Raw genomic sequence first — 23111 nt, 5'->3', positions numbered from 1 at the left:
TTTTCTATAATATTTTCTTTTATTTATTTTAATGATTTCAATGGTTTGAGTTTTTTCTTGTTTTTAAATTTGATTTATCAGTATGTAGAATGTGTTTTGAAGAACTTACGAGCTAGTAAATATTATATTTTATTATTTAATATTAACAGATATATGTACCTATTTTTGATGTTATTTACTTTTTCAAAATTTAACGTAAGTAGTGTGAAGAATGAGCGTCGACACTTCTATGAGCATTTTTCGTATTAACCAAAAAGAAAGATATGCCACTATTGCATACATTTTTTTGTTTTTGTTTTTGTTTTTCATTTGCTAATTTAACATTCCTGTAAAAAGTATTTAAAGTAATAAGTGTTTGCTTCCTTTTTATTTGAAATATTTTCTATTTTTTTCATCTTATTTCATGTAATTATTGTTTTTTGTTTTTGAAAGTAGACGTTTTTCGGTTTTTATAAATTTGTATTCCTATACATTTATATATGTATGTGTATATGTGCGCAATGCACGCTTAAAATGCAATGCCATCAAGTTCTAGGATGGAAAATATTTGATGTTGAAATTATTCTAAACCAGAATTCATGGAAAATATGAAGTTAAAAAAAAAATAACAGGGCTTATAAAATCAATTAAAGTCGGTTTTTAAATTTGTATGCATTTGAGCGCACAATTTCATTGTTTTTCGTTTATTTATTTATTTTTTTCATGTTCCCATATTTTTTACTTTTGATGCATAATTTTACAAATATATGGCAATTTTTTTTGTTTTTTGTAAAGTAAGTACATTTTTTACTGGCACATGCAACAATGCGTCGTTTGACATCAGAAAATAAAGGGAAATCACTTGACAAATGAAACTATCTCAATTTTTTTAATTAAACATTTTTATTTTCAAAATTTTTTAACTTTACGCTTGGCTAAAGCGACTAATTTAGAGAATTTCGCGAAGGCGAAAAATTGAAAAACTGTGGTGGAATAATTCATAATTGATTTTAGTTCTAAGCCATGGAAAGCTATGAGCAACGAGTTTCGCGGTTTTCAGCCTTTAAACCTGCGTTCTATTTCAGCGAAGTTTGATTGTGTCACAACAAATATGATATACAGTAGATTCTGTTTTTATGCGGTATATACGTTCCGCAAGAAACAGCATAAAAAAAGCTACCAGTTCTACAGTAAAACTATAGATACGTTTCAAAAATGCTAAGAACCGCATAAATATGAAATAATGTAATAAAATCGCATAAAAAAGGGTACTAGTCTCATATTATTACTATAGATACGTTCTATAGACCGCATGAATCAGAAATAATTAAATAAAATCGCATAAACAAAAAATTGTGTTTTTGAAAATTATATCTTTATTTAAGAAACGTCAGAATCGAAAAATAAATTTACATCGTCAGAAATAGAATCAGACAATATCCGCATATTGCGCATTCGTTTAGGATTTGGCGTAAAATCACTTTCGTCACTTTAGGAAATGTACACGTCTGATCAAGATGGTGAATTAGGCGGTTCCATACTTGTAGGGCTAGCATTTCTGATGAATCTGTGATGAGTTTTAGCTTAGCTGGTTTAGAATCTTGTTTATACAACTCCCGATAGGTCGACATGAATTTTTTATTTTTTTTAAAAACCGCACTATTTCAAAACTGCATGAAAACAGAATCTGTAACTGTATTTGTACATGCATTACAACAATACATATATGTATGTACATAAAAATAAGAAGCTGGTGTTAGATTTCAAGGTTTGCTCTTTAACTTTGGTGGAAAAGAAAATTGTGAGGGGAGTTTTGAGGGCCACGTCACTTGGGTATGCGGCAGCCGAATTCCAAGGATGATAGATACCAGGTTTGCTCGTTAGGTATGGTGAAAAAAAATTGAGGGGAACTTTGGATCCTACGTCGATCATTTTGTGTTTCAGCTAAGTCGACGTAACTGTCAAGTTCGCTCAGAGCCGAATAACGGTCTGCTAGGTAGTACACTTATAAAATCTTTTCACCATGGACGAGTTCTGCATGATCATTTTACATGTATTCACACACTCGTTCAATCAGTTCTTGCTCAGACGGCAACGAAGTTTCATTGGTTGATTTTTTCACCTCAAGTGACGTCAGCCCATCAGCTGATTCTATCAAATTCACTCAGAGCCGAATAACGGTATGTTAAAGCACTCATCTTTAAAATCTTTTCACCATCTTTCTGTTTTCGAATACCTGTTCAACTGTGGTGAATATGTTTAAACATAATTTAGCTGAGTCCTTAGCATTTTGTGTAATCAAACTTCATAACCAAGTTTTGTTAGAGGAAAGAACTGGAATTACTTTTCCTTGCATTTACACGTACTCGGCTGGAAAGTAGAATAAACTTTGTATTGAAAGTCTCATCTATGTTTGGGTAAGAATACATGTTGAATTCATATATGATTGGAGGGCAAACATTTTGTTAGGTTTCTGACCGAGCGTTTTCTACAATTTGTGGGGTGCGGGATTTGATGTTGTTCCACAAATGGAGGACCTAACAGTTTTATGCAGGCTCCGAACGGCAGATGGTTATTTATGAGGAGCTGTTAATAGAAATAAACTCGAGAGTTTACCATTGCCTGCCGAAGGGCGACCGCTATTAGAAAAAACCTTCCTCTATTATTTTGTGTTTCCTGCCTGCTGTGGGTTTCGAATTTGAACCCTGGCGAGTGGTGGTCACACACAAATCCATTCAGTTGCGGTGACTTCCTAATATGAGTACCTAACAGAATGTTCAATCTATCGAAGAATAACTCTTGCCAACAAGTGTTACTTTGGGTAGGTAGTCCTCTCCTCTCTCTGCGAACAAAACTAACACTCTACAAGGCTCACATCACGCCCGTTCTAACGCATGACGCAGAAGCTTGGACGATCACAATATCCGATGAGGCGTCGCTTGGAGTGCTTCAAAGAGAGATTCTGCGGAAGACTTTTGAACCTTTGCACGTTAGTGACGGTGAGTATCGTAGGCGATGGGACAATGAGCTGTATGAGCTTTACGACGACATAGACAAAGCGCAGCGAATAAAGATCCAACAGCTTCATTGGCTAGGTCATGTGGATACAAACGCTCTAAAAGTATTCGATGGGGTACCAGCTGGTGGTACCAGAGGAAGGCTTCCTCTGTGCTAGAAAGATCAGGTGGAGAAAGACTTGGCCTAACTTGGTGTGACCAACTGCCACCGGTAAGAAATTACTGGGGCACCAAAATCGCATAAGCGTTTATAGCGCCAATCAAGAAGAAGAAGAAGAAGGTAATGTCTGACTTCTAGCTATGAATTTCGGCATTTACTGATTGTGAGCTTCAAATTTTGTAACCACAGCCAAAGGAAAAAAACTTTGACAAAATCGGAGTAGGATTTTTGTGACGATATTCTATTATTTTTTAATGTTAGCATACAAATTCTAATTTGGTATAACAACCTCGTCAATAGGCTCAATCAGAAAGACCAATCACTCACACCATCACACACTTAGGTGCCAGTCAAAAAAATAGGAAGAAGAAGAGTGTTTTTAGTTGTAATTTTGTACAATGGCTTGAACTTTGAAATCAATAAGTCTTAATTTAATTGGCGCACCTTATAATTTATTTAATTTAGTCAGTGAGACTTGGGCGTAAGCAAAAAAATCAAACTATGAAAATCAAACTTTGAAAAAATGCGAAAATCAAACTTTGAAATATTTTTAGCTAACAACTCTCTTTTTTCTAAGTATAAAATTAAATTCAGTGTACTCTCTCCTAACGGACACCTCTCTTAAGTGTACAGCTCCCATAAGCGGACACTATTTTCAGTACATACCGCAAATCCTTAAGACTTTTTAAAAGTTTTTTTCTCTTGACAACCTTTTCATAACATATTTTTAACTTTTTTTACACTTTTCTGATAAGCGGGCAAATTTTTCAATCCCTTAGGGTTCCACTTAAGAGAGAGTACACTGTAAAGTACTCATTTTTATATTAACAATTTGTTTAAATTTAAATAAAAAAATATTTTTTTTAATTTACCTTTCTTAAATGTTCATCAATTATCAATAGTCAACGCTGTCTGCTAAACAACTAATAGATCAAACTTAGTTTAACCCGGCCAAATTAACTTCTAGATCACTAATAGCAACTCTGGTTAGATAAGGTATACATTTTTATAGTTACAATTTTTTTAAATTTACCTTTCTTAAATTTCCATTAATTACTGATAGTCAAAGCCAAACAACTAATAGTTTAAAGTTAGCCCAACCCCGCCAGATAAACCACAATTAAACTTGCACTGAAAAACCGGCTTTTGTTCCATACATTTCCCCACAGGCTCAACCACATAATGGCTTTGAACTTAGCTATGGTGAATTTAAGAATTCTATCAACTGATTTCGTTTTATTTGAGCATTCCACTTTACGTGAAGTTCACATGCCACACATTTGTACATGGGTTTTCATATTTTAAATTAAGCCACAGTTTGAACACTTCAACGCGAAGGTTCTAGTCGTTTTAAAAAAATATCCCAAAAAGGTACAATACTTTGACAGCATATTCTGATACATTTAGAGTGCGCAATATTATTTTTATTCAAAGTTTTAAAGGCCTTATTACATAATTGGTAAAAAATTTCGAGTATTCTATTTATTGACTTGTTTTTTTTTATAAAGTAATCAATGTTTTCAAAGAGATTCCTCAATTAAATTGGCTAAATTTTCATCCGCAAAAAATCCTGAATACATAAATATTACACGCCTGAAAATTCTTCACAATTATTGTATGTAATTATTATTAAGATTTTATAGATCTGTGAAAAAACTTGTTCAATTTTATGAGCGCATTTTCATTTTGCACTTTGGACGATGTAAAAATAGCGAAGCGCATTTCTGGATCTAACATCAATTCATTCCTTTTCACAAAATCTAATTTGAACAAATCACCATCCTTCATTAGAGTTTAGTTCAAAGATCGATTTATGGATTTCGTACGCAATGCGTTTTTCCCAAAATAACACCTTTTCTATATTTGGAATTATATTTGCTGTTTTTTATATTTTTAGTCATCGACTGTAATTATTTTTGTAAACTACTTGACCTATTTTCTGCTGGTGCAATTCCTTATCACAAACCAAAACGGAAATAGTTGAGCAAGTTTGGGATAGTTTTTGGCATAAAATTGGTTCAATTTACACAAAGAAAATTTAATATTGTATATATTTTTTGCTGATAACCATCGCCTTTAAAAGTGATTTGTATATTTAATTTAAAAAAACTCCATTTTCTATTTCTAAATACGCGTCATTGGAGTCAATTTAGCACCAATTGGTTTTTGTGGGGCAAAATGTGCTATGCGAATTTTGTTAGACGGGAACGGCGTCTGCTTATTTTTATACGTTCCTTGACTCTCGTATCAAATAGACCTGTATGGTGAACTCGACAGAAATTATCCCAATAAATAGTGAAGACGCCTTAGATGTGCGAATTACAATGCCATTTCAGGAAGGTCAGCCACAAATTCGGATAAGGAATAACGTTGTTGTTTTTGAATTTCTTCAGTATTTCTACTGAAATAGTTCTTATTAGCAATCGAGCGCCATTTTATTACCACTGTTCTCTTGTGATGTCCTGCTTTTTATAGATTTCTTTTTTTGGAGTGAGATACATTTCTTGAGATCCAAGTATAGCAGCAAACTTTTTATCTCTATGTTTAAGATTTCATTAATATGCTGTGGGAAAGAGGGAAGTCTTGCTCTAGCTAGACCTGGACATTCGCATAAATGTGGAAAAGACTTTCTTTCACCCTTCCCCCAGACAGCTTCTGCAGATGGGATTGAAAGGAAGGTTAAGTCTGCCTGCATTATCCCCTATTTTCCAATGACCTCTAAGGGTTGCAGTGATACGTGAGATGTTTGGGCGAAAGCCTCCTAACAGGTAATTCGTCGTCTGGTTGTTGTACGATGGCCATGTTTTTCTTGTTGTAGTACGCGTAGTGAATTGCTCTTTCGGTTAAAGCATGGTAGTGTGAAGCACTGGATGTTTTTATTGTGTTGAATGGGTTAGCAACTGCCATCGCCACTGTTCTGTCTAATGCCGACTCGTTTCTTGCTAGCTCATCTGCTGTCTCATTACCCTCTATATTCCTATGACCGGGAAATTAGTTTTAATGAAATGGAATTGGAATCTAAGGCCTTGATAACTGCTTGACCGTCTGAGAAAATAGCTACTCTTGATGTCGGGCATTTTCTATGCATATATAAAATCTTGTTTGGCCATTCTCTACCAGGAGCCTTGAATTGCCTCGCATGCGCGAAGAATGACAGGATATATGAGCTCTTAGCTATGAATGTATGTGTTTGACGAAAAGTACCAGTCATAAGGGAATACTTGATTTTGGGCGTCTGCTTGGATAGCTTGTTTTTCTTTCGGGATCCTCAATTCACTGGCAACTAACAAATTAGCGGTCAAGACATAGTAAATCACACGGATCCATCACCAGAGTAATGTAGTAAAGTAAACATGCACTTACAGTCTGTCTAATAAAAATGTGTTCTCCATAACTTGGAAACTATTTGATGAAATCGATTTTAATAAATTGCATTGAATGGGCTTATAAGATTTATAATACGCAATATAATCTATAGCCACCACCATTAACTATAATGACTGTACATCTTCGAGTCATACTTTAGGTTAATTTCTGCGCCAGTAGTGGAGGTAATCGGCTCCAAATCAGCCTAATTTGCCTTGACAACTGTTTGAGCGTCCTTATTTGCTTTCCCTCGAGTTTTTGCTTATCTCTTGCCCAAACATTTTCAATAGGGTTGGCATCAGGCGACTGTGAAGGTCAATCCAATATTTCAATCCCATTTTGCTGTTTCCACTTTACACACCTTCGGCCTTGACGCTTGGAATCGTGCTTTTGTAAAATGCAAGCTTGGCTAGTTGTTCCAAATATCTTCGCAGCTGATGGCAATGATGTTTTTTGGTAAATATTATTCATCAAAACGGCATTCAAATTGGCGATGCATACAAATAAACTGCCAAATGATTTTTCAGATTAGCAGCCCCAAACATAATCCTTAACTGGATGCTTAACAGTTCGTTGAAGTTATCGGTTATCATCAGAACATTGGGACCGACTTATGCAACTATTCGCCCAAAAATAAAGATTCAACCGTTTGCTCAATTCCGTTCTGAACTTCCCTTAGTTCACGTAAGTGCTTTATCAATGTGTGATAATGAGAGCAGTGGTTTTTTCAATGTGCTCTGGAATTTGAGGTCTCCTCTAATAAGGTAAACGTCCTTGAATTGTGTCCTTGGAGACATTAACACCACTTTTCGATAAAACTGGTTCAGCTTCATTTAACGATAAGTCCGGTTTTGTTACAAACCAATCAATGATCTTCTGATTCTGCTTTGGAGAGGTATTTTGGGCCTCGTTCAGGGAGGTCGGCACCGTTTTTCACTTCGATATACCGTTGCATCCATTTATTTATGAACGTTTTCGACTTCTTCAAATATTTTGCTGCATATTCACGTGACATGTTTTGACGTACCTAGGAGCACTACTTCAAATCGTTTCTCATACGCGGAACTCATTTTGTAAAAACCTCGTACGCTTTCCAAATTTCTCACAAAATTAACAAATTGTGCACAACGCGTATTGTAATATATTAAGAAACATTTAAATTTTTTTTATAACGGAATCCTAAGTTTGAAGTTTGTCGGTCAGGTTTTTGTTAGGCAGGCCATACCCCCTTAAGCAGCCCTAGGGATTTTTCTAATGTATGCAGATATATGAACCACACCCGCAAGCAGATGCTCCTTTTCAGAGAATACCTACATTGCGGAACAGAGAGTTTTTGTTAGGTAAATACCTCGAAGGCCAGTCGAATGGACACTTTTTGGCGTGCTAAAAGACATCAGTGGAGATTTTTCTAGTAGATTTGAAATTATATGAGATAATCACTGAATAAATTCTCGATTAGGTAGAACTTCAGTGACAACTAATGGACTAATATTTGCTTGCCGTACTTGGAGCATGATGAGATTATCAGGATATATTCGGCCAAGTGGTTTCACTTTAGCAGTATTTGCATAGCTGATGAAAACTTCTTACTTCTTTAGAGAAACTCGCGTTATTCTCACGTAACTTTGTGCAGGCTGGTGCATTGGTTTCAACGCCTACTTATCCAGAGTTGATCCTGTCATATTGAATGTACAGGTACGTGCGCGGTGTGCAAAGTACACGTTAGCCCTCACCCACTTCGCATGTTAAGTGGCATATCACAGAGGATACCCCAAACATATCGAAACAATTCATTTTCTAGGCCTACAGCAAAATGGTTGTGGAGGAGATAACTTCCTTAAAGGTCAATTATAATCTGACTTCAATGCATGGAAAAGTAGTTGGCGATGTCATGTATTCGATTAATGGAGTCGCAGGAGATGGCGAATTGGCTGGGGATGTGTAAATAAGATATTTGAACAGGTAAATCTGGACGATATTCATTACTCGTAAAATTTTTGATTTTCTACTAATATTCCTCATAAGAAATTTATAATTAAATTATAGCACTTGCAGAATATACTAAGTCGGTGAGAATAGCTTTTTTTTAATAATTCATAAAAATATTTTTTTTTCCAAATCCATCATTTTTTACCGTTTTTTTTTACCACACTATTGCTACTTTCCAAAACTGGTTGGTTGAGTTAGTGCATCTAACTCACCTACAATTTTATTAGACCATTTTTTTTAATAGTTCTTCTTTTAGTATTTTGGTTTTATATTTTTAAATATTGTGTATATTTTAGTTAATGTAAAATTAATTTAAACATTGCTCATCCGTTCATATTAAATAGGGATTTCTTATATCCTTAAACTGACTGGCGCAAGTTCTCTTACTGAAGGCAGAGTGCAGTGACATTCCAATATTCTATGGCATAAATAAATTTGAATGCATAGATGTGGCATGTGTAAGAAATTCAATGGCATGCGAGTGTTTTTTGGTTTGCTAAAGGAAGGTGGAAAAAATGAAATTTTTTTTATTGGTGATTTTTGAAGGTTTTAAAGCATTCCAGCGCTTTTACATGAACATAGCTGTGTACTTTTGAGTGCAAGACAATAAATCTTAATTTTTCACTGCAAATTTTCAAATGCATTCAAAATTTAGTGCAATCGATTCTTAAGCTCTGGTTTGTTTGACTATTTGGTTTTTTATTATTTTTCTGTTTTTTGCTGAATCAAACCTGCACTCCGCCACTGTAAAATATTGCATTTCATTGACTAATCACATTCTTAAGTTTATTTTTACACTACCAAACACTTTTACTTACGATTCTACAATTATTTTGCTCTCAAAGTGTATATGTATATTAGTAAAATTTTTGCTAACAACTCTTTTCATAACTAAATTCACTTCCAGAATTTTCTGTTTTCGGTTTTATATTTATTATTTACTATTTTTTACTTTGCTATTTTTCTCCTTTTTTTCGCTACGATGGCAACTTCAAAACGAGTGCGGGTTTCAGTACTTACTAACACTTTACATTTCTTTTTAATTTTTTTTTAAGTTTTTTATTTTTTGGTTAATTTCTCTATTATTCTGTATTTTGGTTTTGTTTGAGACATTTTTGTATATTTGATGTAAAATTTAAAAGGTGTACACTTTCAAGTAACAAAAACAGGGCTTTGATAATAATAAGTTTATTTTCAAAATATTATATAATTTATTTAATCAATAATAACAACAATCATTTTATGTCATTTTGCTTAAATAACTTCTTTGTGTGGATTTCTTGTGCTACAATTACATTTGTAATTAATATTAATATAGTTACAATATAAAAAATATTTTATCGTAGACATTAAACTTAATTAAAAATGCTTACAATTTATACATATTTTTTAACATTATGTTGTATGTATGAATGTTTGTGAGTTGATGCGCGTTCGTTCGTTAGTTGAGTTAATACACGAAAATTTCGAAAAAAAAATTTATGTTTATTTTACAAAATGTAAAAAAATGAAATAAATTAATACAAAAATTTATTAATAAAATAAAAAAAATTTAATAAAAGTTAATTTAAACCTTGGTTAGGTTAGGTCGTACTGGCTGGCCGAAGCCACGCAGAGGCGATTTTGGTCCATAGCGATACCAGATCAGACCAAATTTAAATGTATGCATGTATAAAAAAAATTCGAAACAAATTCAAAAATTAATTACAATACTTTGTGAGGTGAGAATAGGTACTTAAAATTTGCAAGTTTAATAAAAAATAAAATAAAAGGAAACTGAAATTAAATTAAGTACAACTCAATTCAATTAAAACTATTAATTTATAAATTAAATTTTAAAATAATAATATAAAAGCATTAAACATAATTCCATTAAAGCAAAAAAAAAAAAAACTAATAATAATAAAATACAATACCAGTTAAAACTAACAAATCTAACATTTTCTTAAAACAAAAAAAAAAAAACAATTTAACAAAACATTAAAAAATAAAATAAAAGGATTGATTACATTTCCTTGCAAATAAATTGAAACTAAAAAGTGAAATTAAATAAGGTAAAACTCAATTCAATTGAAATTAATAACTTATAAATAAAAAAAAAAATAATAATACAAAAGCATAAAATATAATTTAATTCAAGTAAAGAGAAAAAAATTAAGAAAATAAAATAATAGCAAAAAACAACAAAACTAAAATTCTCTTAAAAACAATAAAAACATGTCTTTAATTGTAATTTAAAATTTATTCTAAAAAATTAAAAATAAAATAAAATCAAAAAAATGAATAAAAATAAAATCAAAAAAATTAAATGAAATAAAATTGCATATAATAAATGAAAAAAATAGAGAAATATATAATGCATAAATTATTAATAATTTATTGTAACAAAATTATAATAATTTGTAAGGCGTGAATAGGTACTTAAAATTTGCATGTTTAATGAAAAATAAAATAAAATAAAATAAAACAAAATAAAATAAAATGAAATAAAATAAAATAGAATAAAATAAAATAACGGCAATAGAAGATAGGTGCCGAAGGTGCGGCATTTATGGTGAAACAATTGACCATGTAATTGCTGGATGTAACGTATTTGCCCCCCCTCCCCCCCCGTGAATATGTCATGAGACATAACAATATAGCAAAGATCCTATACCAACAACTTGCGATAAAAGACGGTCTCTTACAAGAAGTCTTGTATTTTATATATCAACCAAAGACAATATTGGAAAATGCAAATTTTAAACTATACTGGGACAGATTTATTTCCACAGATCAATCCGCAGCTGCCAACAAACCTGACATCATCTTGTTCGACATGATAGGTAAAACAATCGAAGTAATTGATATAGCGGTGCCTCTTAATCGTAACATCCAAAGCACATACTCCACCAAAATATCAAAGTATGCTGCTTGGCCATAGAACTAAAACGGATGTACAAAGCGATGGAAGTGAATATAGTTCCAATAATTATATCGTCCACTGGATTAGTGCCTAAGCATCGAATCAAAAATTTGAAGAAGTATGACTGCCAACACCTTTTAGAAGACATGCAGAAGTCGACCATACTGGACACATGTGCAATAGTTCGTAGTTTTTAAATATGGTATTTAAGCAATTGCAATCGCCTGGGCGTAGAACTTCGACTAGGCTCCACCAGAGCACAATCCCTTGAAAGTTTTATCCGGGATGTGTAATCTCCGGCAATAGCCGAGATGGATTAAGCGCAAAAAAAAATATAATAAGAATAAAATAGAATAAAATAAAATAAAATAAAATAAAATAAAATAAAATAAAATAAAATAAAATAAAATAAAATAAAATAAAGTAAAATAAAATAAAAGGAAATGAAATAAAATAAAATAAAATAAAATATTGTAAAATAAAATAAAATAAAATAAAATAAAAGGAAATTAAATAAAACGAAACTAAAGAGTGAAACTCAATTCAATTAAAATTAATGATTTCTAAATTAAATAAAAAGATACTATAACAGAATAAAATATAAATTAATTCAAGCAAAAACAAACAAAAAACAAAAAAAGCCAAATAACATAAAAAAATAATAAAATTAAAATTTTCTTAAAAAAAAAAAATAAACCAAAACAACAAAAAAAATAGCAAAAAAAAAAAATAATAAATTAATTCATGAAGCAAAATTAAAATAACGGACTTTAGAATAAAAAAGTATCACTAAATTCACATACATACATATATTCGTATCTAAAATAAATTCATTCGTTAAAAGCAAGGGGTAGAAAAATAGATTTGTGTTTCTTGACATTCTCGTGGAGTTTGTGACAAACGTAGATTTTTTATGCTTGGGGCCGGTTAGGTATTTACACTTGCCATACATATGTGAGTATGTATGTGCAACATTAATTAAAAATTGATTGGCATGCATTTAAATACTCGACTACATCACCGTTCATTTCACTTTTCGCCATAGAGATGGGTTCATTTGAAAAAAGTTCGAAGAATTCGAAATTAAGTTCCTTGAATATGCATTTCTTGCTTATTTAGTTTTATTTTTTGTTATTTTTTAATAATAAAAAAAATTAAATATAATCAGCCTCAACGCGAATTTCATGTGAACAATCATATCCATAAATGATAAGTACATTACAGTACAAAAATAAACTTAGTACAGTGAGACCTCGATATTTCGTATTTATGGCATAACAACACATCAGTGCAAGGAGACTTTTTGAAAAAATTCATTATAAATATAGTTTAGTTTTTTTGGTTTTTATTTTTTGCCTGTCTTAGATTGAACAAGACTTTTACCAACGTGACTTTAACCGTAAATACTTATATTCCGATGGTTTTCATGTTTACTTCTATGGACCATTTTTGTATGAAAAATTTCGCAACAACTCGGTTTTTTCGGGGGTCCGAAGAAATGTTTTTACATTGAGTTTTTAATTTTATCAAGGCTAGTTGCATTGAGGTTTCACTGTAGCTCGCACATTTTGTGATTTTTATATGATTAGCGCTTACACCCGTTTCTGCGTGTTTGGCCGAGCTCCTCCTCCCACTTGGGGTGTGCGTTTTGAAGGATTTTTGTTTTTGTACTGCTTCGTAATTTATTGCAATTATTTGTTGACATGAAGTTGACGTTAAAAATGAAATATTACTTTTTAATATATGTAATAGTTTTTGTAAAAATAAAAACGTAGACAAAATTGTCTACAAAATTGCATAACTTTGAAATTCGTTTAGTTGCAGGTCAATTTATGACAATTATTTAAATAATTTCCATTAAAAATTTTCAAATATGTAAACAACGTACGTATATACATATGTATACAATATATTTTCAAACAACGTTGTTTTTTTAAATAAAAAATAAGGATTTTGCATCTTTTCTATGATCTTTTATTTATGCCAATTGCCAAAAAATTAAATTTATCGCTTGAATCTGGGGTATCATCAACTAATTTCATTTAAAAAAGAGGAAAAAAATGATTCTTTACAAAATATTCATTTAAGTTTTTACTCTCTTGTTCTTCTCTGAGATTGTCTTATAAATACCGACTATAAAATAACATCACACAATTCCACGGCAGTGGATTCTACGCTGCCAGAACGATGCCCAGTATCTTTTTCAACATTTTTTGGAAAGTATTTTATGCGACTACACAACATAACTTTTATACGCATTGGCATAATTATTTTATGTGATATTTTGAAAAATCATTTATTTATAAAAAATTTGGTTGATAATCGAACAGAAGAATATAATCGATTTATCGAGACGAGAGCTTTTAATTTTTACAAATAGGTTGATTTTTTGTTTGTTGCTAATTATTTTTAATAAAACCATTTTAAGAAAATTTTTGTTATTTGACTGATTTTTTTGTTTCTTACTAATTATTTTTAATACAATCATTTTAAGAAATGTCGTTAAATAAAATTATATAAGTAAATATAAAAAAATCAGAAAATTGCTAAATTATAATTAAAATTTTTCTTGACTCTCATTCCTTTGCCCATCTCTAATTGCTTTGTTTATGGAATGTCAATACTCCAAACCATAAAAATTACTCTAAAAAAATCTGCATAAAAAGTAGTACAAAAATAAATTTCTTAATACGTACAGTGTGAGCAAAATGGCAAAGCACTCCTTATATTGGGATATGTTTATACAAAAAAAATAAAATAAAAAATAAATAAAGTTTTTGTACCTAACAACTTTTATAAGGAAAAGTCTTTTTGTAAAAAATAGATCTTTAATGGCACATTGTTGTATTTCGAGAAAATAAATATATAAAGAAGCAAATTAGGCATAAATGTAATTTGAGCTAACTTGTACTTTGGACTTTGTTTAAACAATGAAATTTTTTGTATAAAATTAAAAAATTACATTGGCCCTATTCATAATGAGCACATGTTCAGCATTTATTGTATGTAAGTAAGTATAAAATTGGCGCTTACACCTTTGATTGGTTACTTATGTAGCTGATCTTCTCCTCCTATTTGTAGTGTGCGTGTTTATGTTTTTCCACCAATGGAGAGACTTACTGTTCTGTGCCACCTAAGAATGGCAGACAATATTTTTATGAGACCCATTTTAATGGCCGAAATACTCTCGGAGGTTTTGCCATTGCCTACCGAGGACGACCGCTATTAGAAAAAACTTTTTCTATAATTTTGCTGAGATTCGAACCTACGCACTCCCGAATGCTATTCACGCTCCAGCCTATTCGGTATGTAAGTACGTACATATGAAATAATTGGGCAAAGGAAAATTTTCATAATTTTGGATTTCAAGCCGTTCACTGAACCTAATCTGATTTTCTGATGTGAATTTCTTCTCTAATTAAAAGGCAACTCTGGTTGGAGTACTGACGGGATACTGTCTCACCCCACATCATGCAGCCAAGATGCCAATGCGTGTAACACAAGCAACGAAGCGAATGTTAGGCGTATTTTGGAACACCCACATTGCCACTGCCCTGCCCTTTGTAGGACTCGGCAAATGGGCTTAGGATCAAAATATTTCGCATTCTTGAAGGATATTGCTGACTAAAGGCTGAACGGCTTGTTAAAACTCGCGAAGAGGTACATTAAGAATTACATAAAATAATATCTTCGACTCCAAATACAGAGCACTAGAGGAGAGGAGAAAGTGAGATTTTGTACAGAACAGCCAGCACTACATAACCTAAAGGCAGCTCTAATTGTGTATAGCGCGCGCCCACGCAATTTGAAATTAGACGTTTCTTCGTGCATGACTATTCCGTATTCCAGATGTTGCATTCTATTAGGAAATCGACCTTCAAAATGCCGCTGCAGCAAATCACCTGCTGATTTATGAGTTTATGAGTTGAGGATGTTAAATAAAATATCTTACATAAATAATAAACAAAAATTATAATAAAAAAAAAATAATCAGTTTCACATCTTCATCTCACACTGTACTTTTCACTTTGAGAGATTCTCATAACATTTTTTTTACTTTTAAATAATTAAAATTTTTGTTACATTTACATTTGGCAAAAACTAATCATACATTTTTTTAGCGGAAGACTCAAAACTTATACAGTTTTTGTTCAGTTGAAGAAAATTATTTGTCAACATATTTACTTAATTATTTAATTTGTGCTTCGCAAAACGTAAATTTGGCATCATAAAGTGTTAAAAATAGTTACATGTTGGGATCAAAGTGCATATTTTAACTTCTCCTTCAACTATACAAAGTAGTGCAGTTGGGCATGGGAGCACTAAAATTATATTTGTTACATTTATTTGCAAATTTTCATCAAAACTATTTTGTGCTTTCCTTATTTTTTATAGTATCTATCGGGGCGAATACATTTCAGGTGGTGGCATTAGAGCAGCTCATTTTACGATTTGATGTTTTGAATGTCAAAGTGACCTGCTTCTTTGTTTACATTGCTTGTTTGTTTACATGCTCATGGAAATTTGAAACATTCGAAACACCAAACTGCAAAAACAAAATACACGTAAATGCGGTTGTCGCTCTAGTGCCGCCTTATATAGATTCGCTTTGGTATCTATGCATTTTGATTATTGTTGTATGAAGATGAAAGTTCAGTTTCCTTTATAAAGAGTGTTTTATTTATTTATTTGCTGCTTTAAAAAGGTTTGGAAAATACAAAAAGTTTTTGTGAAAAATTTTACTAGAATGTTTCTAGATATCTTTATGCTATGTTTGTTTGTTTTTTAACGTTTTCTGTCTGCAAAGTCCTGTTATTTTTCATAATATTACTATTTTCCTTTAAGCGCTTAAATCATTTTTCTTACCTTTTTGCACTACTTGCATGCCACTTTTCGAATTTACTTCGCACTTACATTTCACAATTTCTTTGCGCTCTACTACTTGGCTTCACTAGCTTAGCACAGTACTTTCAAAATTGTTAAATTATTTAACACCGCACTTAATTTTAAATAATTTTCTCTAATTTTCCTCAACTTCACCATAGCTGAGTTTGCTTCCTACAAGTTTTGTTTGTTCACATTTTTTTCGATTTAATATGCTTTTGCCCTCATTCTCTTCGGTTTGGTTTGTTAGTACTTTTCGTCGTCATTTATTTCCCGTTGGGAATTCAGTAATTCTCAGGCTTTGTAGTGTTGATTGCGTACCGCACAGCAAAGGCTCAATGAGAAGGTCAGCGCCAACAGTTCCAATAGAATCACACCCGCGGTGATGCCGAATAGCAGTACCCAATTCTCGTAGATGAGCTCAATTAATTTGTCAACGCAACCCTACTCCAGTCGCATGTGTGTATGCAGATGAATTGGGTATGGAAAAGAAGAAAAAAGTAGTTAAATTAATTTATTTGTATGAAAATAAGAGGACTATAAATAAGAAGTCTTAAAATGTTAAATAGTTGAATTGTTAATATGTGCGTTATTATTTGCGCTAACAGACGACAAGCTATCTACAGGGTGTCGCGGCACAATAGACTAGAAGGGCATAATAAGGTCTATTATGGGTCAACATGCCACATATCTACCCCTCTTTCGACTCCTTTAGAACTGAGCTAGATATTTCAATGATACAACAACAATAAAGTGAAGGTCTTGTGGTATCGATAAGGTGGCACACAATTAATCACCTTAACGGAAGACTCATATTTGACACTTGTGAACTATACAGCTGCAGTATAAAAAACAGATACGCAATGGAGCGCGTAAAGGTCATCATCATACATTTTCATCACTCCAAATCATTTTTTGATTTCATAAAAAAGTTATTCAAAAACATTATTGGATGATTAATTTCGTGCCACCTTGTATTAACATTTTACAGTACTCTCATAAATATGATTCGCCAAATATTTTTAAATATTCCCAAGGGCAGATAGTGGACTAGGAGTAGCGATGCTAACGGGGCACTGCCTTTCACCATTTCCGCCGACAAAACTAGGACGGGTGCACAGTACACCTATCACAGTTTGTAATCTTGCAATATCTTAAAGCAAATTTTGTGCCACTGCCCAGTACTGGATTTATGCCCCTCCAATGACTGTCACACCAGCAGCATTTCTCAAGTTATTATGGGGAAGTTTATACTTAGCTGTCCACGTTCTATGTTCTTCCCCCTCATTGAGAAATAAGGCGGACTTGATGATGGCTTCTCCGCTTTAAGAAGAGATTCGCAAGCTACTATAACAACAATAACAACGAACTATAGGAAAATCAATTTACTAAATCTTGCAAAACATTGGATTACGAGTAGGGTCTAAAGCTTTTACCTAAATGTCCGTGCGGTGGGTCACAAAAATGCATCAAAACTGATGGATGTTGGCCTCACTGTCGCAAACGATCTATGCAATCTTATTGGGAGACTACCAGCCTATGACGGCGACGAGCACATGGTCCGTAACGATTTTACCCAGGACTTATACACGCTAGACCATTTAATCTCCCATCGAAGGACGTTTTACTGCTACTTCTTGGCTCAGAAGGGAGGGGATCTATGAACCTTCACTGTGTGGTTTAAGAACCTTATTAGGTTGTTGACGTCCAAGCCAGACAGTTGTTCGGGACTCTCGAACAGTGGTTTGCCAAGGGTTGAATTTCTCTCCTTCCAAAGGGCAGGGCATTCACAGAGGAAATGGAAGATTGTTTACTTTTTCTCCGGTTGTTTACAACTGTGACAGTGTGTGTTGTGAGGGATGCCTATTTTGGCTGCTTGTTTTCCAATAGACCACAAGCCAGTTATCACTGCAGTGAGTTTATAGGCATCCCTTCGTTTCATATTTGTCAGTATTGACGTTTGAAATAAGGTGCATTACAATTTTTTTTTACTAGATTTCTGTTTTTTTTTCATATGAAATAAGCAACATTTTCACAGGGCGTGCGAGGAAATTCTTGAAAAGTAAATTTGAGAAAAGAAAACACTATATGTACGAGGGTCGTTTGAAAAGTCTGTACAAAGTCGGAGACATGGCAATGCTGGCGCGTATCGTAAGTATGTTTAGTTAGTAGCATCTCTTGGAGGAACACACACCAAGTTTTGGCCAGATCGCTATATTTCTTTGTATTTGGCATTCGAATATTGATTTTTTTTCCATCACGACAACGCATCAGCTCAGGCCTCAGCAGTTGTGGGCGCAAAATTAATATGGAAATAGGGTTCACACTTGTTTCACATCTTCCCTATTTTCCAGACTTGTCTCTCTCGGATACCACGGACTACTAGTTGCATTGGCAAAAATGGCTGGCGGGAAAAATATTTTATTCATTTGATTTCTGAATTTTATTATTTTTCAGACTTGGATAAATTCTATTATTCGAATGGGATCAACAAACTAGAACAGCGTTGGACGAATTGTATAAGTCTAAAAGGAAACTATCATATGTAGAAAAATGAAAAAAGGATTGCGCCAAACAATTAAGTGGTTTTTATTTTTACACAAACTTTTCAAACAACCCTGGTATGTCAATAAGTATAGTTTCCAACGAACCTGTTGATATATTGCCTGATTAAGTGAACCACCAAATTTCAATTTTCTCGACATCTCGCACACGTTTTCCTTCAGCTCATCTTTGCAACACGACTCGGGTATATTGTAGAATACATTCATCGATGAAATGGCAATATCAACGATATTTGTGCGATCGACATTATTGAAACGGCTCGTTGCCCAATCGGCCGGTCCATCAGCGCCGCAACATTTCAACTGTAACGAAGTAAAAATAGCAAAAAAAAAAGAGAAGAAATTTGAGTATCAACTTGTTTGTGTTTACATTTGTAGGCGTGAAAATCTGTGCATATGAAAATAAATAAACATTGCACATTCCACTCGTATCTATGGCATCTACATACATTCTTCTGTATGGTATCAAATGTGACGGTGCGCGAACTCATGCTCAATTGGCCATACTCCTCCTGCACGGAATACTTCACCGAAGCGCGTACAATGTCATCGAGTTTGTCTTTATTGTGGAATGCCCATGCGCCGGCGGCAATCTGGGCCACCATCACAACCAAAATTACGCAGAAGAACTACAAAATAAACACTGAAGTCATAAATCATGTTCGTAATCATAAAAACAGAATAAAAATACACATCATTCTTTTGCTGCAAGAGTGTCACAATAAAAAAAAAGACTTATTTTGAGAAAAACGGCTTCAAAGTTCTCACTTTACTTTGTTTCCCTAAGTAAAAGTAAGGGCAGGCCTCCATCTAATAAGATACTGTCAATGGATATGACCACGTATTTTTTACGCAGCATACAATAAGAGCTTGCGTTAATTTTTGCAGTTATCTAATTTATGATACTTATTTTTTTTGATTTTGACACTCTTGCAGCAAATGAGCGATATGCAAGTACATATGCATAAAAAAAATGTATGCAACACGCCGCCAGTTTGCAGCTGCTAAGAATTTTCGCGAGTCGCCTACAAACATACCCATGGCGCCTACGGCGCTACGAATGGCAGCACGCTTACTTATACAGCGCGCAGTGGGTGGCTAAATGCGTACACCGCCTCATCGCCGGCTGGAGAGTGCAGCCGTTCAAGGCGTGGGCGATAGCGTCCACTTCAATTGATTTTTATGGGCGATAATTGGAATTCACAGCCACAAATTTTTGAGGTTGTCGCATGACATATAAAATTAAATGTATCATACCATAAATATGTATATGATATGCATATGTGTATGTTTATATGTAAAACTCACCGATACAAGCAGACATTGCGACTCTTTCACAACGCCACAACAGCCAAAGAAAGCGCCCAGCGTGATCAGCACACCAATGCCAAGGAAGACATAGAGCGCTATGTAGTAGTGATTATACGATTGCGTCATCGAGAGTACGAATGTGGGATCGGTGAGCATCCATACCGAGGCGACCACTATGACCAAACCAATAATCTGCAAAGAAACCAAAACACAAATCGCAATTGAGAAAATTTATAACATTCGAAAATTATTGGAAGTAAATTCGCAAATAAAACTTAGATAAATGTGAATTTAAGTGAGTGAAAATGGGCAGGCTAACAAAGTGGTCTGCTAATGTTTATTTTTTTTCCAATATAACGCGCAAACACGCGAACGCCCAAAACAGCTCAGAAAGCTTTTTTGTATTCGAAAAATGGGCATGAAGAGGGAATGAGGATTGAATGATGTTGGACTGTAAATGGTTTCTTCTTCCAATGCGAAACATTCCGGACCTTTTGTTCGAGTAGAAATGTATAAAGTGGCCATCCATACATCACCTGCTTTGTTTGCGTGCGAAAACACAAAATTAGAAAATATCGGAGAAGTTCCGGAAGAATTAAATATTTGCAAATTTTACCCACTTAACCTAAAAGAATTACATACATATGTATGCGCATGAACATATATGTATGTACATATGTACATATGTGTTTACCATTTTCCCTTACACATACAGTGAAGGAATTAAGTCTACATATAGCATAATATTTTCTTATTGCCCAGAGTGTATGCAATATTTGAAAAAAACTCTTGATGTAGTTTTTTTGGCACTCATATTTATTCATGAATATATAAAAATTTAATTATTTCCCTTCACAACAAAACAAAAAAAAAAAAAACGGTATGGCAAAAGTTTCTCTACAGTTCAATTACCTTAAAACAAAAAACAAATTTATTCATTTTAAAACTAACTTTGCTGAATACTTTTAGTATTTAGTAGGCTGTTTGAAGGCGTCGTGGCATTGATCTAACCAGTTGGACAAGCTCTTCCCGCATTTATTGCTTCCATGCCTCCATCAACTATTTTGTAACGGTTTTGCGTCAGTTACTATATATGGATATATATATGTATACATATGTATTTTGGCGCGTACACCCTTTTTGGGTGTTTGGCCGAGCTCCTCCTCTTATTTGTGGTGTGCGTCTTGATGTTGTTCCGCAAATGGAGGGACCTACAATTTCAAGCCGACTCCGAAGGGCAGATATTTTTATGAGGAGCTTTTTCATGGCAGAAATACAATCGAAGGTTCGTCATTGCTTGCCAAGGGGCGACCGCTATTAGACATTTTTTTTTCCTAATTTTGGTGTTACTATACTTTGTCGAATTTTTCGCTCTAAAAGCTCCCAAACATGCTCTATCATTTAGTGCAGTATGCTTAGGGTCACTGTTCTGTTGGAAACCCAATCTTGTTCAACACCGAAACATTCTACTGATGACCTCAAATGTTGTTCCAAAATGTTTTTTATATTTAAATCTGTCCGTAGAATCTTCTAACATCAAATGCAGCTCCCAGCTATAGCTCCTCAGACCCTTACGCTACCTCCGCCGTGGTTGACAGTAGGTATCAAAGTTTTCATTCCATATCCGCATTCCTACTTTTCCCTGTTTTCGCACGGTTATCACTTCCAAATATATTGAATTTTGATTGATCGTAAACAAAACTTTAGACCAGAAATCCATTGCCTTGTCAAACTCAAGCCAAAGGCGACGGTTTTTTCTGAAATCAGAGGCTTTTTACGTGATGTCCTGTTGAAATATCAGCTAATATTAAGATATTTTTTAATAGTTCTTGGATGAACACTTTTTCCGGATGTCTCGACATATGTTGGACCAGTTTCGGAGCACACTGTCGCGGATTTTTGTCGACTTCACTTAAAATGGAGCTTACATCTCTTCTGGACAGCTTCTTTGGGTGGCCGGTTCGCTTTTTATTTCCAAACGAATTAGTCTCTTCTGTGTTTGTAACAATCATTTTTACCGTTGTTCGTCTCAAATTTTTATTATTATTATTATTTTTGCAATTTCGCCGAAAGATTTATGTATATTCTTTTCTGTGCTTAACAACAATTTTCTTAAATCTTTTTTCGGGGTCACTATTTTACCCACATGACAGGACTAGCGACAAACCAAGAAATAAAAAATCGCATGTTTGTAATAGCAACGACGATTTATCAACTTTCGGAGAACGATACTTTACAGCTACTTTTCCAATGCTTGCCTTGCTTGCGTGAACCAAATCAAATGGATGTATGCGTACTTTTGTCATACCGCTTTTTTATTGTATGGTTTATTTTCTTGTTATGAAGCAAGTGAAATAATTTATATTTTGTATATTTTGAAATAAATATGAATTCTGAAAAAAACTACATCAACAGTTTTTTCAGTTATTGTATACCTTCTGGGAAATATGAAATTATGCTGCTGTATGTAGACTTGACTCCTTCACTCCTTAGCCAGTGCTCGGCTAACGTTGCAGCGACTAATTCTGCTATCAGAGAAGTTTGTTTGCTTGTATGTATGCATGTAAGAATTGTTCTTTGAAATTTGTTGAATGATAGTTTTTAGGTCAACAAAAGCAATTCTACGTATCATGCCACTTTTATGAAGCATATGGGTCCAACGATCGATTCTGAGCAGCAAGACGGAAAGCAGAACAATTTATTGTTATCTAATGTTAAAATATTCAGCTCAGACTGTAGGATGGCTGAATCATTAGAATTTCTTATTTCACCACAAACTTTTAGATCATCAGCATAGGAAAAAAAATTAGCAAGGAAGAAACACGAACAGATATCATTAATAAGCAAAACAAATAACAAAGGTCCTAAAAATGCTACGCAGAGGTGCACCAGATGTATCAATAAACTGTCTCGAAACCCCATCAATAACTATTGTG

General features: G+C 33.4%; 1 protein-coding gene across 1 annotated transcript in view; it reads right to left on the bottom strand.

Moving 5' to 3' along the window:
* Positions 1 to 10590: 10590 nt before the first annotated feature.
* The window catches only part of LOC128866181 (CD81 protein), a 36994-nt gene continuing 24473 nt past the window's right edge, over positions 10591 to 23111 (bottom strand). The window contains exons 2-5 of the mRNA XM_054106712.1: positions 20173 to 20367; positions 19314 to 19493; positions 18952 to 19167; positions 10591 to 16744 (exon numbers count right to left, since the gene is read on the bottom strand). Of these exons, the coding sequence (XP_053962687.1) occupies positions 16595 to 16744; positions 18952 to 19167; positions 19314 to 19493; positions 20173 to 20367 (741 nt within the window). The 3' untranslated portion in view covers positions 10591 to 16594. The remainder of the gene's footprint in view (positions 16745 to 18951; positions 19168 to 19313; positions 19494 to 20172; positions 20368 to 23111) is intronic.

This window comes from Anastrepha ludens, chromosome 2 (genome assembly GCF_028408465.1).
Source record: "Anastrepha ludens isolate Willacy chromosome 2, idAnaLude1.1, whole genome shotgun sequence".
In the NCBI taxonomy this organism is placed as follows: Eukaryota; Metazoa; Arthropoda; class Insecta; order Diptera; family Tephritidae; genus Anastrepha; species Anastrepha ludens.
This window is presented reverse-complemented; position numbering and strand designations above follow the sequence as displayed.